General features: G+C 39.7%; 1 protein-coding gene across 11 annotated transcripts in view; it reads left to right on the plus strand.

The window, feature by feature from the left end:
- sorcs2 (sortilin-related VPS10 domain containing receptor 2) overlaps positions 1 to 18,130 on the plus strand; it is a 347,239-nt gene that overhangs the window by 147,289 nt on the left and 181,820 nt on the right. For all 11 annotated transcript variants that reach the window (XM_044340749.1, XM_044340750.1, XM_044340753.1 and 8 more), the window contains one exon: positions 383 to 482. In XM_044340749.1, coding sequence (XP_044196684.1) covers positions 383 to 482 — 100 coding nt within the window. The remainder of the gene's footprint in view (positions 1 to 382; positions 483 to 18,130) is intronic.

The following is an 18,130-nucleotide window of genomic DNA, read 5'->3' on the forward strand; positions in this document are numbered from 1 at the left end:
AACAGAGTGCTGATATAATGCCTTTAGGGCAGTTTCAGAGAATAAGCAGGTCACCCTTTCCTGGGCTTTTTGCAGATTTAATCTCCTTCTGTCAACACAAAGGTTTTTCATGGAGCTGCTGTTGTTTCAATATGCAGGATAAGAAGAGTTTGGGGAAATAGAAACAAGAAAAGTTGTAAAATGTAATGCACGATCGGCATTGTGCATGTGTAGCAGGCGTTTTTAGAATAAGGCCCTATTCTACAAATTATTACTCTAATGTCTTTCTCTATTGAAGCTTGTGCAATTCATGACATCATTGTGAAAGGAAAATGACTACAAAATATTCTTATTTTCAAAGTTTCCTGACTAACTTCCACTTTTTCTGTCTGCCTGCTTTCAGGTCTACTGACTATGGTACCACCTACACCAAACTTAACCTGATGCCAGGGACAACCATTGTGGTGACCAGCTTCTACATCTGCCCGACGAACAAGAAAAAGGTAGGAGGATGTATCCGGTATTGAGCTGTAATATTGTGTTACCATTAAGCTTGCTGAAATGCTCTGCGGATTTTCCTCTCTCAAAACCAATTTGTGAGGAAACTAAAAAGCTTTACTGTAGAGTGTTCTTGAAAGTGTGAGGTGGAGGACAGAGTTTACACAGACAGACTGTGTAGGAATTAAAAGACATTGAGTTAAATATGTGTTATTTGAGAATATGATCCACTGGAACTAAAAACAAACTGCCAGTTAAAATAAGGAAGGACACTCCAGTATGGAGGCAAAAATTAATTACCATCAGCAAGCTTGCATTATCTAAAAACCCCCCAGATCTATCACAAGGTAGAATGTTGATACAAAATTTCAGATTACATTTAGTGACAACATTCTTTTAATATCCTGTGCTGAAGTTTTTAAAATGGTGTCTTTCTACAATATTTGTGCATAATAGCTGCAGTATGGTTAGGAAGAGGCCGGAGTGGCAAATTATGGAAGAGATATTTTTAAGTTTAGGGAATGCAAGTTTATTTGTATAGCACATTTCAACAACAAGGCAATTCAAAGTGCTTTACATAGAGCATTAAAGACATCAAGATAGAACATAAAAAACAAGTATAAAGACATTTAAATACAATTAAAATTGTTAAATTTGGAAATAAAATAAGCTAAAAATGTTTAAAATTAGACAACCCTGATTATAAGACGACCTCCCCCCCGCACACACTCTTTTCCAACACCTGTTTTTGGAAGAAGAATTTTTGAAGATACAACACATTTTCACACTTGTCCTGTTGTTATGAAAGTTTGCCTCAATCCAAGGAGATGAGAGTCCTCATCCTTAAAGCCTTTCCTGTCCTAAAAATGAAATAATGCCATTACAAGTAAATCCCGTAATGGAACTGGTCAAATGATATTTCTGGCATTTAGCACAAAGACACTAGAAGATGCTTGCGACTCATTTTACTTGCTATGAATTTTTAAAACACCTTAGAAGCCTTTTGAAGCTTAAACTGGGCAAACAAATTCCTTTCAGGACTAGCTGACTCTAAAAGGCACACTGTATACCCCGACATTAAGAGTACAAACTACCCATAATGCAACACTCTCTATAGGGGCTGGTATTACACCGGTACTCCCTCCATTCCAAAACAATATCAGATCTTGTAAACACATGAATGTCCTGCCTCCGAATATAAGACAACCTACACTTTTTTTCAAACGTAAAATCTAGGAAAATATACCCTTGTATATTCTAGCCAATACCATAATTTGAAAGATGTTATAATCACATAAAGATTCTGCATCCCGAGGCTTTAATTAGTAGATCTTATTTGAAAATGCTCAAAAGGATTCCTTTCTGTGATTTTATTTCTCACTTTTCCCAGTCCCTTGATATTTTTGCACCTTTTTGGTATTCTGTATCCAACACCCTCTGGCCATACGCACCACTCCTACTCACGTTACAGTAATTCAGTCCACAGGCAGCTTCTGAACTCCGGTGAATTTCAAAAAGCAGGCAGCAGATAAACTGGAGTGAGAGCCAAGAGGTACAGTAGGTGACTTAAGCTTGAGATACGTCTGGACTGCCAACTGTGGCGGCCTGTCTAATTGGCAGGCGTTATCGTTGGGGTCCAGGGTTCTTCCAATCGATGAAGAGATAGAGGGAGATTAGATGGAGTCACTTTTCTCACTTTCTGCTCCAGTATCCTCTCCAAATGTCTGGGTGGGATCTGCCATCTCATCTTCTTCACTCACACACACAGAATAGTAAAGGGCCAGACAGCATGAGAGCATTTAATTGCCTGGGAATGGTCATCTTAATTTCCCTTAGGGACAAAAAGAGAGACAGATAGAGAGAGGGAGAAGAGGAAAGAATGACTGGCAGTTAAAGTGTGTGTTGTGACAGTTAGATGTCTGGTAATATGAGCTTGGGATCAAGCTGCTGCTTAAACACACCTCCAGGCCTGGCAGGAGGGGAGCGATGGAAGCTCGGGTTCAGTGCTGCTTGCTGGGATCGGTGTGTGTGTGTAGGTGCCTGCGTTTGTTGTGGTGTGTGTGTGTGTGTTATGGGTGCATCCGCTGTGTGTGAAAGGCAGTGGATGTGGGCAATGTGTGTGTGTGTGTAGGTTTATGTGGCCTGGATCATCACACACTCTGATCCCTCTAACTAAATATCAGTATGCAGCCAAGTATTTATGTATTCTTTTCTGTGTCCAACTATGAGCGATCACGTTGGTAAGGTGCCCCGCTCACACGTACAAACACACACATACTCTGTGATCAATACTGCTAATCACATCAGAAAACAGCAGACGAGTGGGTCTGTAAGCTCTGCGAGGGGATTACACACAGTGTGAAAGGATCACACAGAAAAGGTGCAAGGGGCCTCGAGTAATCAATAGGACTTGAGGCAATTAGATAGAGAGGTGAGTCTTCAGACAGAGACAATGTCACCCTCTCTCTCTCTGATGTTTCATTGAGAGTTCCATTAGAGATCAGCTGAAGACCTTTGCAGTAGAGAGCTCCCAAGGACCCTTGACACACTTCAACACCAATAGAATCGTAAATAAACTTTGAGACCCGAGGCTCAGTGCACTCTCCCTCAGCAATTTTCTTGAACAGTTGTCTCCTGAGGGCTGTTAGCTGGGCAAGTGTTTGTGCACAAGTCCATTTTCTTGTGGTCGAGTGCTCAGTGTGTGATTTAGCTGAAGGTTCGAGTATATGCCCGAAGTGATTATAGATCTAAAAGCTTGTTTTCTAATGGTGTTTATCCGTCAGGTCATCAACAACCATCATGGAGATAGAGGCAGAAGGTCACCTCTGAGAAATTTGCTCAGATGTTGTCCTGATAGTTAGTCAACCACAACAAGTCCCGACAAATCCTCCAAATTAAATGACAAAATATGGTCCATGCACTTGAGAATTTCAAAACCAGATCCTGCAAACTGCCAGCACTTATGGTTAATTTATTAATGTCAGGAACACCTGATGAATGGCTCTTGACTGAAACGTAGCTGTTGAGTGAATTGAGCGTAGGTGCTGACAGTGTGCAGGAGATGATTTATTTTGTTCAGAACCTGAACCTACTTTGTCTCAGGGCTTTTCATAGTCTGAGACTGTGGGCCTCCTGTCAGACAAAGCTGAGGTGAGCCCCCCCCCAGTTTACTTGATTAGTTTCGCTCAATTCCTGGATGCCTGTGAGATCATGATTATGTTATTTGATCCCATAGACACTCAACAGTTGAGCCAAGATAGCCTGATATCTGAAGGCATTTACTTGTGTTTGACTACGGGAAAATGGGAAAAACAATAAATTCCCAAAAATTACTGTATCTCTGAACTATCTCTTTAACCAGTTCACGCACATTTAGGCTATTCTATATCATCTCCTTTTAGTAACTAATGTAATAACTAATGTAATATTTTTTCACTTCCATTCACTGAGCCTCCCCTGAAACTGTTTAGAGCCCTCCTGAGGAGGCCTGCCTCCCACTCTGAAAACCTCTGCTTTATCTCCTACGCACCTGTCTGTTCACAGGTGTGCTGAGACCACTTTATTTGCACCACTACTGTGAGAACAGTCTCACAGTAGTGGTGTTCAGGGCACCAAAGAGGGAAACTTGAGCTCCTCTCAATGGTGACAGAAAATACCATCATCAGCAGTGATATACAGTATGCTATTACCTGGTTAAAAGCTTACTGAAAGACATTGAAAGGCAACATTATCATGATGCAATAACTGTGTATGCATCCAGGTGGTTGCTGAGCTATTAACCTTAGAAACAGTGTTTGTATGGACCTGGTTTTGTACTGTACTGAATAGATTTGTTTAAAGTACATAAGGTTATTCATATATCTGACCTTACTTACCAATGAACTGAAGACAGCCAGAAGCAGCACCATAACATCACAGCATTATGACTGGTAGGTGAGGCAATCTCTTAGAGGTATTTGTAGTGATGTACGTTTGAATGATGCTGCAGTAATGTAGCTTGGAGAAAAATCAACCACATAGTCAGTGACTACGAATCTTAATCTTAAAAAATTACTCAATATTTTCTTATAGAAATAGATGGATGCTTTCTGGTGTAATTCGGCATTATTGTAGTAATACCTTGACTTTTGCCTCTTCGTAGCAATGTATCTGGAAGCATCTAATAAAGGATGCGTATAAAACAAGTAGAACAATACCGTATGTTTGAGTAGAATCATCAAACAAATTAAAACATCCCAGTGGACACCAGTGTATTCTGAAGTTGTAGATGTTTTGCAGTCCATTAACAGCTTATCCAAGTCTTCTCCCCGTTGAGATGACATGCCTCATGATAAAAGAGCACACTTTTAGATACATGCACTCTGAAATTCTTTTTTGCAATTACTGAACATGGCTTTACTGCAACACCACTTATCTGTGACTTACAACACCGCCATAACATCACCACCTCAGTAATTCTCCAAGCAGCAGGGCATCACCTGGAGGAGTGCCGTCAAGCTCCGAGGGCATCAAAGGCAAACCACCCTCTGAGCTGGTGCCCTCAATTATGTCCTCGGTCACTAGGCAGCATGTCATCTCCTCTGGGATTAGTCCCTGACGCAAGAACTGAGGAAAACATTCTGATGAAATGTAAGGTGTTTTTTTTATATACAGTATATGACGATATCCCCATATGACAATGAGCAACAGGATTGTTTATTGTAACTCAGCACTTTTTTCCTTTATTGAGACATTAAAAGTCTGGAAGGACACAGAGCATGGAAAAAACTAGAAATCAACAAAGGTTGAGGGGTATTGTAAAGTAAAAAATTGAAATATCACAATATTCACTTAATTAGTGAGCACAGTACTGACAGCACCAAAAAATATTGCCGTAGGCAGAGAGATAAATCTAGCACAGGTGATAGAATCTGTCTCGAGGGTTGGAGAGTTAAAACATTTCTTTATACATAGAGCAGAGGGTCAGGAGTAGAGATAAGGACTTAACGAACTGGCTTAAGGCAGACTGGCTGTTTCAGTGCCCTTATGAAAATGCTTCAAATCTTTATCGACCTTTGAAGTTTTGGGAAAATAGTTAAGTTACAAGATCAGCAAGGGGGTTTTAGAATAGGAATAGGATGAAGAATGACTAATGAAGCCTGCTTTATTGAAATTTTCTCATACACTCTCACAGTCCCAGAGGTTGAGGTTTGAACAGCTTCATTAAGTCCATCACTGAGCAAAAAGAAGAACAATACTTCATAGAGAAATGGTCCAAGACGAGACTTACAAAGACCTTTCACCTTTTTATATGGGTTTGTTCCTTTTTTGTGAAGTGTGAGTGCTGGTTTCTTTGGGCGTGTTCGAACCTACAGTTGTTGGTTCAGAGTCATTTGTTAGTTTTGTTGAAAACTCTGAAATCAGACTCCATTGGATAAAATGTTTCTTGGTATGTTTTTGAAACCACTTTGAATTCTGGTTTAAACACAAATCTAGAGCAAGACCCATTCTGATACAGCTTTAGTTATTTTATAAACCAAATACATTTACTGTCTGAAATGTAACCGAACTGATGCATAAGTGCTACAAAGCAACAACTCCTTGGACTGTGGCAAAACCATATAGTTTTGAAAATGTCTTTAGTCGCCTACTGAGATGGAAAAGAAGAAAGGCAGAAAAGAACAAAGCCCCAAAAGAACAAAGTGAGAAGAAGAAGACAGTGAGATGAGTAAACACAGACATGAGTAAAAAGGTTTCAAAAAAAGAACAATGGGGAAAAAGAGTAATAGACTGAATGATACTGCAGATTTACTGTCAGCACTTCAGTGATTGGCAGTTCAAAGAGTTTCAAAGGGAGAGGCGAGATATTCAGATGTGGTCACGTTATGTTCAGATGACATCCCTGTGATGAAGAACAATTTTTAGTAATTTCTGATAGACTATCTATTCTTTCCTGTGATTGACAATGAAATAGCCGTCTGCTTGTCTCTCTATGATCTCTTTCTGACTGTCAACTGTGTCCCCTGCTTTCCATACAAAAAAAAAAACTATAATGGGAACCAGATAATTCTCTCTGAAGCAAATTTGCCTTCTTTGTCCAGTGTTATCGCAGAGGAGAGGGCTTCGAAAGTAATAATGAACAAAATGACGGTAAAAGCAGTTCAACAGCAATAGAAGCCACTCCGCTAATGGAAAATGACCTAAAGTGGTAAATTGGAACGAATGAGCTGAGAGGAGAAACCGTTATGTATTCTACCTCTGTTTGTGAAGCTTTATGGTTGATACCAGCAGAGAAAAACATGCAGAAGAATTACCCTCATCATCAAGAGGTACAGTACCTTTACCTTCATCTTAAAATCATCTCTCCTGGTGAGATTTTTATATACTTTTGTTTAGACTTAACTACATATATGCATCTCCATTGGCCAGATCTTGGTTTTCCCACTACATGATAAATCACCCCAGTACAGAGGGTGGTTGGTAACTGCCTACAAAAGAATGCCTAAAAAAGAATAATCTATGCATTTTAGCAGATTAGCAAACATCACTCTAGCTAGCTAGCTAACAAATATCCATCAACTAACACATAGATGACTCACATTAATGGACGGTTGTGAAAAAGTTGTGCTTGTCTTTGATGGCTCTTACTCATCGGTTGCTCTGATAAGCGATCAGATAAAAGCTACAACTCCACATTATGCCTTCTGTATGACACGCTATATGTGTTGAAATTGCTGAGGGCTCTTTCTTCCTGTCGCTTTCTCTGTCATAGAAAGAGGTGGCTAGTTTCAGTTTACTCCAGCTGCCATTGTCACAACAGTAAAGACACTGTAGAGGCCACAGTCACACTGTTTACTGATATACAGGCACTTTTTTATAGACTACCTGTGTTCAACTTGCTTCATCTGGCTAGAATGCATCTCAGTTGAATTTAAGTTTATTTTGAATGTTTCTTGGTTGCTTTTATCTTGGACTTTTTTGATAGTTTCAATGGGATATTAATTAGGACAGAACCCAGATCTGGATCAAACTAAAATAATTCCTAAAGCAGGTTTCACACCAAATGCAAAAGTACACATAGTTTGTTGGGCCCCCTGGGCACAGTGTTCTCAGCCTATAAGCTCTAGGCTGCTACTAACAGTCTCTCCTCCCCTGCAAGCACCCCTTTGGTTGTGTTGCAGTGTTCTTTACTTTGCTCTCTCATGCACCTCACAACATTCACACCACTTTCATGCACATCCTACACCACTGAAACTACTGATCTCCACACTCATGTTCCTCTGAAGTTTTGTTATGCATTTGATGAATCTAAGTTTGCTCAATATTTTACTTTGTTTAACTTTTTAAAAAGGTATGTCTCCTTCTTTGCCAAGGTCTTACGAGCCAGGTTTGTGACAGATTGCGTGAAGCAGAGTGTATATAGCATCTCTTAAGAATTCATCATGGTCACATCTCCCACCACAAATCAAACAAGTATCTGGTCATATTTCTGATAGATCATCCATGGTTGAAGTTTTTAATCACCATTTCCTCTCCTCTGGTCTTTTATCTAATAATATGTCTGCAGATTCAATTGTAGACAATTAACATACCTGTTCAACAGAGGGAGTCCCCTATGCCTGCAGCTTCTTCTGACTGCAAATTGTCTTTTAATTTGATAAGTAGTGCAGATGTTCACAAAGTTCTGCTTAGGTTAAACGTATACAAAAACACTGGTGCAGATAATCTTGGTTCATCTTCATCTTCATCTAAGTACCCCCTTAATCTATCCACAGTTAATTCATTATTTTAACCTCCCAATATCTAAACCTCCTTTCTTAGCTAAACTCCTAGAATCATCGGTCAATTTTCAACTATGCACCTTTAATGATTCAGTAAACTTACAGTCACAACAGTCTGGTTGTCGCCCAGGTCACAGCACAATAACAGCTGCAGTTTCAGTCATTAATAACATTGTCTCCTCCCTGGATAAAAAACAATTTTGTGCTGCTCTCTTTATTGACCTCTCAAAAGCATATGATACCGTTGATCATAAAATCCTATTTCATAAACTACAGTTTTTAGGTCTAGATGGAGCCACACTTAATTGGTTCCACTCTTACCTCATAGAGAAAACTCTTGTTGTTGATGGTACTCAGTCAAGCCCTCTTAACATCAGAAATGGGTTGCCGCAGGGGTCTATCCTTGGTCCACTGCTGTTTATATAATACATGAATAACATAATTCTCCCATGTCCATTTTTTGCAGATGATACGATTATATATGCCCTGGGCTCTACCACAGCCCAGGCCCTGACTCATCCTCAGTCTGCCTTTGATGCTCCCCAAATATCACTCCTTAATCACAGACTAGTTTTAAATGCAGAAAAGACTAAGTACATGGTATTCTCCACCTCCACCGGTGACTCTGACTATCCTGCCATTAAAACTTAAAAGTTAGTGAGTTAGCGATTCTAATCCAATACACTTTTTGTCAAATTCAGTGAATATCTCCTCACTAGCTGTCCCTTCTGTGTACACTGAAAAAAAAAATCCAGTGTCCATACGCAGCACTGGCTCTGTAAATGGGCATGTAAATACAGTGGCTACTAGTGAGCCACACAACACTGCTCCATCCAGTCAGCAGCAGGGGGCGTTCGTGTTCGTGCAGAGGACAGGGGGGAAGTCAGTCAGAAGCAGCCGTCTGTGTGAGGACATGACATTCTCCCGTCTCTGGCACCCGTTGAACGGTGGGGGAGGGCTAATTCACATAGAAAGTGTTTTCTCACGGAACAGATACGCTTCCATTATATTAAATTTATCAATCCACACTGAATCCCAGACAGTCTCACGAAGACCCCCTGCATTTAAATCACAGAAATAACCCACTGTATATGTGTTTTGAACTGATTAACCATGTCAGTGAATTATTCAATACAAACACTGTTGATTTCTTCCTGTGGAGCTGACATATAAACTATTTTGGTTCAGTAAATTTCTGCTGTCAGTCAGCCTGGTGAAGGCAGTTTGTGTGGCCGCTGTCCTCTCAGCTCTCCAGGAGCTGCAGCTGACAGACGCTGAATGCAGGTTGAGTGAGAAGTGGGGAGGTGCAGAGAGGCGGAGAGTGTGGATGGACTGTTGTGCTCACATGAGACGATTTTTTTTTCTGCTCGTGATCATGTGTGAGAGGAACAGAAGTGACTCTACTCTACAGCTTCTTAAGGAGCATGAAGGGAGGCATGTATATGTTTGGGTGTTCAAATATCAACAATCTCTTTCCAGACTGACTGACTCTACCTTTTAAAAGGCACCCACGTTACTCTTGCTATGTCATACAAATACTTAGGACAACTTGACAGAAGACTATCTATTCAAGATTCACATTCAACATTTGACTCAGAAATTAAAAATCAAACTTGGCTTCTTGTATAGAATCAAAGGTTGTCTGTCTTCTTCCAACTGTAAGACTATTGTGCAGTCAACCTTCATGTCTGTCCTTGACTATAGAGATATTCTGTATTGTCATACTGCCCCATCAACACTTCAGCAGTTAAACCCTGTGTGTCATAGTGCATTACACTTTATCACAAATTACGAATTTCGTACTCATCATTGTTCTCTGTATCTCAAGGTTGGACTTCCTTACAGTCAAGAAGAAAAAAACATCTCATATTATTCATCTATAGAGCTTCCAAACTACCTCACATTTCTTCTCTCATTTAAATCTAGTAACTATAGTACACAAACCTTAGATATCCCCCATGAATGTACTAATGTTGGCAGAACTGGTTTCAGGTACTATGCACCTTTTTAAATGGAATCAACCGCAAACTGCCCTCAAACTGGACACTTACACCCCTTTTGGAGATTTTAAAGCTCTATTATCTGATGTTTTTTGTGATTCTTGGAACTGCTTTTATTAATTCCTTGTTTATTTTGTAGTTTGTGGTTTCTGTCTGCTGATTTTATTCTTGTCTGTGAATGTTTTTTTGTTCTCAGGTCTTTCTTGTAAACATGATCTTAATCTCAATGAGACTGCCTGATTAAATGAAGATTGAATAAAGCAGAGTGTAGGACGAAGAATATTGCCTATTAGTTAACCAGGATGTTAAGGACTACGATGAAACAATTTCAATATAAATTACCTATACAACCTATACATACATACATTTACTGTACAGTAAAAATACAACTCAGTAAATATCTGCCAAATGTATTTGGTTATTCAACATTTTTATCAAAAATGTTTATGTATTGATGTTTAAATAAAAGAAAAAAAAAATATTGGCGAATATATTGTTATTAGATTCTTCAAACTGTCAAATGTCGATATTGAGCTCAAATATTCTGTATTGGTCGGGCTATATTTTTGGCCAGTGCTGGAAAGTCATGCATCATAGTTGTCATTGTATTTGGGGTTAAAGTTCAGTTTGGCTGAACTTCGGCCACAAAAACCTGGCAGAAAATCGGGGCAATTCATCTCTTTCCATCGAATATAATGGTCTTGCTTTATACAGTCTCTCAGTGGTGGGTTTGGTACAAAAGCAAGATCACAGAGAAATAATATGTCACTGTCATTTTTGGACAATTCATTTAGCACAAGCTGTCACTTATCATTTTTTCAAACCAGGCTTTCAGAAAGTCCTTTTCCAGCTTGTAGTCCTTTTTCATCCATGCTGCTCTCCCTATTTCAGGGCCATTTCAGAGCTGCTGACACTTAAGAAATGACAGCCGTGAAGTGTCCACCCTGACTCCTTTCTGTGTGATTAATCTTCAATAATTCAGTAGGTTTACTACTTTGGTGGAGCACTTTGCTCTCAACCCCGTGAGGGTTTAACCAAGTGTTTGCCCATTCTCATTTTTTGAGAAACTGGCTGTTTTGAAAACACTGGGAAATAGAAAGTTAAGTCAGTCTCTTGTGTATATAACCATACTAACGTCGCTATCTGAGCTGTGAGGCAAAAATGATATTTTTGCTCCTCTCAAAGCAAAAATATAAGACATGTAAAATGACCTTTCGACACAGCTTGACATAGAAAAGCTTGTGTTCCAGGGCTGAACGCTATGCCAGCTAAACCACAGTGTAGCCACATGAGAACCAACCATTCCCCTGTTGTTTCCTTCCCCTCCCTACTCCCTCTATTCCTGCAGCAATGTCATCTGTACCATAGAGAAACAGTCTTTTCTTTATCCTATGCCCAGACACTGATCTGGGACCTGCTCACAGGCTGATAAGGAGACAGGGGCGCATAGTGCAACCATGAACTGAGGGCAATCTGAAACGATGTTCGACCACAGAAGCTAGCGCTAATACTTGCTGAAGGGATATCGACTTTGGGTTCCACTACAGAGATTCGGTCCGCCCACGCAGTCATATGGAAACAGTGTCTACTTCTGAGTCGACATGGTCTGGGGCTCAGTCAGTGTCACAATTTTGAATTAGAAACAACAGAATATACACAAGTCACAGAGAAAGGTTCAATATTAGATTTTACTAAAACGTACACATGAAAAACTGCACAAATGCTACAGTTCATGCAGTTTCTCTAGGAGTTTTTTCCCTCAAAGTTAAACTAGACATTACATACAGTGCAAGGTCATGGTGGAGCTACATTTTCTCTATGTTATGACACAGCCAATGCTGCACTTTCTCTGTCTCTTCCAAAGCTTAATACTCCCCTCAGTACTCCCTATGTCTTCAGTCTGCACTTGTCTCACGGTACAAGAGAACACACAAAGAATAGCAGACAATGGTTTAGTTATACTTACCGACAGGGACTTAACAGGAAGAGGTATTAGGGATAGAAGACAATCCATGATGTCAGACCTTTAAGTCAAGAGGAAATGGCATTTTGTTGCCATCTCATTTTTGAAACATGGTTGACATACTCAATTTCTGGTTAAAAGTAAATGTTTGGATGATGCATAATGAGGGATGTGCCAGGACAGTGAATGTTTAGTTAGACTCCGTCATGAAGTAACCACCAAAACATGATGCTTTAGAGAAAGTAAAGATGTGTCATTCATTAACACAAGATCTTTTTAAAAGTTTACTGATTGCTATTTTGTTGTTGATGAAACACAGATACATTAACGATATGGAGAATTATAGTCAGAAGTACTTTTTCATTTCACTGGGTCTTGAATCCATGAGTGCATAAGTGCACAGAGTCGCTAAGATGTTACATTGTAGCAGAAGTAAATGTTAAATTGCAGCAGTCCATTAAATTACCATAAACTAACCAACACACAACAAACCTGGGGTACTAAAATTTGCATTGATTGAATTTTTTTTAATTAAAAATTGTTGGAATGAATGTGTAAGCAAGCAGTTAGCCATGTGCTAGCAGCTTGTAGTTCACCAGCTAGCGGTTAACTAGCAAGTCGCTAACTTTCTCTGTCTGATGTTTGGTGCTAGTAAACAATGGGTTGATGGGGGATTTTTTTTAACCATAAACAGCTGCCGGATGTTGCTGGAAGTTAGGTTAATGAGCCAAAACAGTAAAATTATACTAAACTTTTGCAAACATGATGGAAACTGCAGAGATGGGCAATAATTCTAATGATAATTAATATTCCAGCAATATTAGCACTGATTGGTAATTAGCAAAAACACTTAAACTGCCATATATAGTTTGCTTTGTCCACAGTGCTAGAAGGGTATTTAGAGGTGACAGCGTACATCCACCTTGCACAGAGAGTGGAAGGAAGGGGGGGGTCAGTGCTCACTTTTGCTCCAAGGCCCCTTAACAGGTTAATCCAGCCTTGCTGCTATCTCTACATGGACAGGACAGACATTCACCTTGACTGTACTGATCATGTTCTCCAAGCTTTATGGTTTCATTGTCTTCTCCTCTGTCTACTCTGTCTCTGTCAAAGAATATTCTATCCATAGTGCCACTGCCACAGGTCCCTGCAGAGCATGATAAATCATTATTGCCACAGTCTATTCAGATTATAGCATAACATTAGCTGTGATCATCTCTGACCTAGCATTATTGCTGCTATTGACCCATATGCTCCATCCTGCTGGGCTCTTGTGTTTGTCCTCCTGTGCTATGGTGGAGACCCGCAGAGATCAGCACTGCTGCTCTCAGCCCTCCGCACGCCGGGCCTAAATGGATTGACCTGACCTGGATCCGCCATTCGGATCAATAGGCAGCAAGCCAGAGCCATCGACTGTTGCTGCTATCTGCTGGCTCACCCTGGAGGGAGACTGGGCGCTGAACTATCTGTCATGCAGCTTTTGCAGGGATGTAAATGCTGCCTGGTGCTTGTCTCTGAATTTTAGAGCTGTATGTGTTTGCTGCAGTCTGGAGTTTAATGGGGCTTGGTTAATATTTCAATGCAGCTGAAGTAGACCGAAGAGAATATAAGAGCAGAGAAGACATCAGAGGAGCAGCAAAGGGAAGACAAAACAGGAGGAGGAGAGTATAAAATCAGTGTTTTTCAGTTTTTTTTTGTGTCACACAATGAAATTTCTGAATTCATTTGTCATCAAAGATAATTTGAATCAGCGTTTGCATGCCACACAGAGGCAGCCGCTGCCATAGAAAAGACATATCCGCTTTGACGTAGCACTTTAACTGGCCTAGTTGTTTAAACGAGGGAGTCTAAAAATAAATATGACTGTCGCTAATCCCTTTATAATGCCCCACCCTGATTACAGTGAGCCAAGTTTAGCTGCACAAGATTCAATATTTTAATAGGTCTTTCAGTAGGTCTTTGTTTAGTGAATTGTCACACTGTAGCTGATAAATGACTTTTTAATAATGAGCCAATATATATCAAAATCAGCATGACAGACTACCCAACAGTAACATCCCTCTATCCATTTAACTCTGAAATCTTTCATCCACTTTGTCTAAAACTATCCCTCCATCCACCCATCATCATTCCATTATAAATGGGTAGTTTCTTTCACTTCTGCCGTCTCGTACTCTTTATGTCTTCTCTTTTCTTTCACCTCTCTTTCCATCTCTGCCATCCATCAAATCAGCCTGGTCTCACCAAATGGTGTATGAATAACACGTCGATTTCTTAAGTCATTTTGTGTGTTATCACTACACATTTTTTTGCTTTTCGCGTGTCATTTCACCCCATTTAGGTCATAAATTCAGTCGCCAAAAGCAACCTATAATTACATCTGAGTGACAGCTAGTCTTTAATACCATTTCCACCACAGGAAGTTTTCCTGAAACCAATCCAGGAGCCTTTTTTGGAGCTAAGAAACCTTACTTGTGTTTCGACTTAAGAAAACCCTCCAAATTTATTTCCTATTGCATAGTTCCTGGCTTTAAAACAATCCACAGTCTGGGTGCTTTCCAATGACCTAGGAACTATTGTGAGCTCGGGAGTTTACAGTACTTGCTTGTCAAACACATCTAACAGTTTATTTATTAAGTGATTCAATGAAATTAACTTCTAAAGCAGAAATACAAGGCATAAAACACATAGCCAATTGTTGCTACTACACAGAATTCTGATGTTGTCAGTTCCCTTTTCCACCTCTCATGCCTCCTTTACAGATGTTGTATCACAATTGCACAACAGAAACTACTTTCTGTGTCCACTTAGCTGTGTGGTCTGTGAGACTTTGTTCAGATTGCAGGCAAATCAGATTTCTTTCTCACATCAGATCTTTAAGACAGACTGTCCACATTGTCATTTGCAAGCCATCAGATCAGATTTATGTGTCCAGACATCACCAACCTATCTGCATGGGTTGCTGTGGTAACGACGTAGGCGTCAGTAACTACGTACGTTGGTGATGCGGGTTTCTAATATGGAAGCCTGAGAAATGAGATCCATCATTCCCCCAAAGTGCCAGCAAACATTTTATTTCAGTGTCGTCCTCCATACCGCTCTGCTAGTAGCAGCATGGATTCTGCTCAGCCACTCTGATGCACCTCCGTCACTCTGGATTTAACGTTGTCATCGTGTGTCGCATTGTGAGTGATGCAAAAGACACTTTGAAATCCAGTTTGAACGCCCAGAACATCCGGACTGAGACACATCTGTAAAAATCTCATTAGAATCGCATTTCAAACAACCTCCAAATGTGGCTTGGATCCAATTTGCAAAAACCGCATGTCATGTGGTTTTTTTTCTGTCCAGACTTTCTAAAATCAATCTGGATACAATCTGGATCTGCCAAAGAAGGATTTGGGGTGACAGTCTAAATAAGACCTTGAATGTTTAAGCCCATTCTGCAAGGGTCTGTATGTACAAACCATGTTCTGATTCTATATATGTGAACATGTCCACCCACATAGGACTGTATCCATCCTTTTTGGAGGGGACTGAATTTGACTAATCTTAATGAAACAGCGGAATCTCAAACAGGAAGGTGCAAAAGGGAAAAGGTATGAATTGGATGATAGTTCCTGATTTTGTTTGCGAGTTTAGTTCATAGGGCTCTTTAGGACCTGGAACAGTTTTTTCAAATAGAGGCTTTCTTTCTAGACCTGTCCTCTCTTTCCTTGCCAATGTTCTTTTACTTTTCCTATCTTTCACTCCATTTCTGTGTTTTTATGTCTGTACTTTTATTCCCAATTCCCACTTCTGTCATCTTTAGTTTTGTTTTTTCTCCTCTATCATCTCTCTTTGTTTCCTCCTCAGCTATCTCTCTCTTTCTTTTAAATACACTGCAAACCATCTTTCTCACTTTTTTTGTCATATCTTTCCTATCCCACTTCTGTCCTATTCTCATCTTTCTTCTTTTCTATTTCTTCCTTCTTTTTTTACCATGTCTTTATCTCTTCATTTACTCCATATAGCCTGTTCTTCTCTCTTTCTGTCTCATATATAGTGACTTCTATCCTGCACTAACACCATCATAAATAATAACAGCACAATAGATGCTATTTATATTGCAATTGCCCTCCTGCCTCTTTCTCCATCCTCTCTTTCTTTCTCTTGCTCATCCTTTTTTTTCTCCTTTTCATCCTCCCCCTCCTTCCCTCCTCTTTCTCGTTAACTGTAGATGAGAGAGCATGAGGCAGACACTGGAGATTGATTGACCACGAGCAAGGAGCACGCTCATTTGTGTGTGTGTGTGTGTGTGTGTGTGTGTGTTGTGAAGAATAAAAGAGTGTGTAGACGAATGAGAAGAAAGGGAAAGGAGAGATGGATGAATTATGCTGGAAGGGGGCGGAGGGGTGAGTGTTAAAACCTTGCGGCCACTCTGTTATATATATGTGTGTGTGTATGTGTGTGTGCTTAAGTAGGAGTTTAATAGTGGAAGAAGACGGAGATGGAGTGATAAATAAGTAAAGAATAAAAGAGTAGCAGAAAAATTGACTTGCATCATCAACAAATAATATATGGTGCTGCTGTACTGTGTGTGTGTGTGTGTGTGCTCCTACAGACCTCACTGTATGATCTCATAAAAGCACATATGTATTTGCACCCAAACTACAAATTAGATATATTACATCACATAATTAGCAAGTGTTACGTGTTTCTGTGCGTGTGCGCCGGTAGTTGATTACTACTCACAGCCAGACTCTGAGCCCTCACTGAGGATTATTCTCTGCACTTGAGCTCAAACTATACTTCATAGGAACATTTAGAATAAATCCATAAACTTCAAAGGGAAATGTAAGTGTTAAGGTAACGTGCAGAAGTACAGCTGCAGCTAATATTAATCCCTTGTCCGCAGGCAGGTATATTATTCCCTAACTACATTAGTCACATTTATGATGGGATTTATATGTCTCAGAGTGGGACTGACATACATTTAAATGACTTTTGGAGTCAAGCATTTTCATGTCATATCTATAGTTTTCATCCATCTATGTGCTGAAAATGACATGAAACACACTTCTATTTTTGCCCTGAAATGCAGTGCTTGTCACTTTGGATTCTTTTAGGCAGGCTTGCAGTGCCATTAAGGCTTTTGAAAGACCTTGATGTTTTGCTCAAACTCAAAGCTTTTTTCCCCCCATGTTACTGTGGGAAAAGGAGATTAAAGGGGACAACAAGTGTTACATCATGCCCATGATGATGCAACGCGTAGTTGGACCAAAAAAAAAAAAAAAAGCAAAACAAAAAAAAAAAGCTCTGCCTGTCTTTTTAGTGTTTGAATCTGCTAAAGCCCAGCAAGCCTGTCGCCACACAGAACATTTAAAAACAAATCACAGATTACATTTAATGCCAACTATGTGGTGTGGTTAGGATTGTGGTTATGACAAATAAACTGGTTGAGGTAAGGCAACAGTCTCCTTTTTCCATCTCTTAACCCTTAGATAAGCTTAGGAAAAGATTGTTCACTGTAAAACATTTTAAGCTGGGTCAACTCAGAAATATAAGTTCCACTGCTGCCTTAAAAGTGAGGTTTAGCTGAAGTTAAGTTGAATCATCAGTTCAAATTAAATAAAAAGTAGAAATTTTAAGTAGAATTTATTTGAAATTGCCAAAACATGTGTATATTTAGGTTAATTTAATGGCAAAAGATTTGTTGATTCCACTAAATTTCCAACTTCCAAAAAGCCAACACTTCCATAAAGTGCAATAAAAAAAGAAAATTTAAGCAGATATCTTGACTTTGACATCCTAGTACAGTAGTACACTATATGTCAAGTTCCCACAATTCCCATAATGCAACCAGATTGCATCACTTCATTTATCCTGCCAAGAAACACCCATGTCTTTCAAACTCCATGCCCCAAATTTATAACGATGTCTTTCTACTA

The sequence above is a fragment of the Thunnus albacares genome, chromosome 22 (assembly GCF_914725855.1).
Source record: "Thunnus albacares chromosome 22, fThuAlb1.1, whole genome shotgun sequence".
NCBI lineage: Eukaryota > Metazoa > Chordata > Actinopteri > Scombriformes > Scombridae > Thunnus > Thunnus albacares.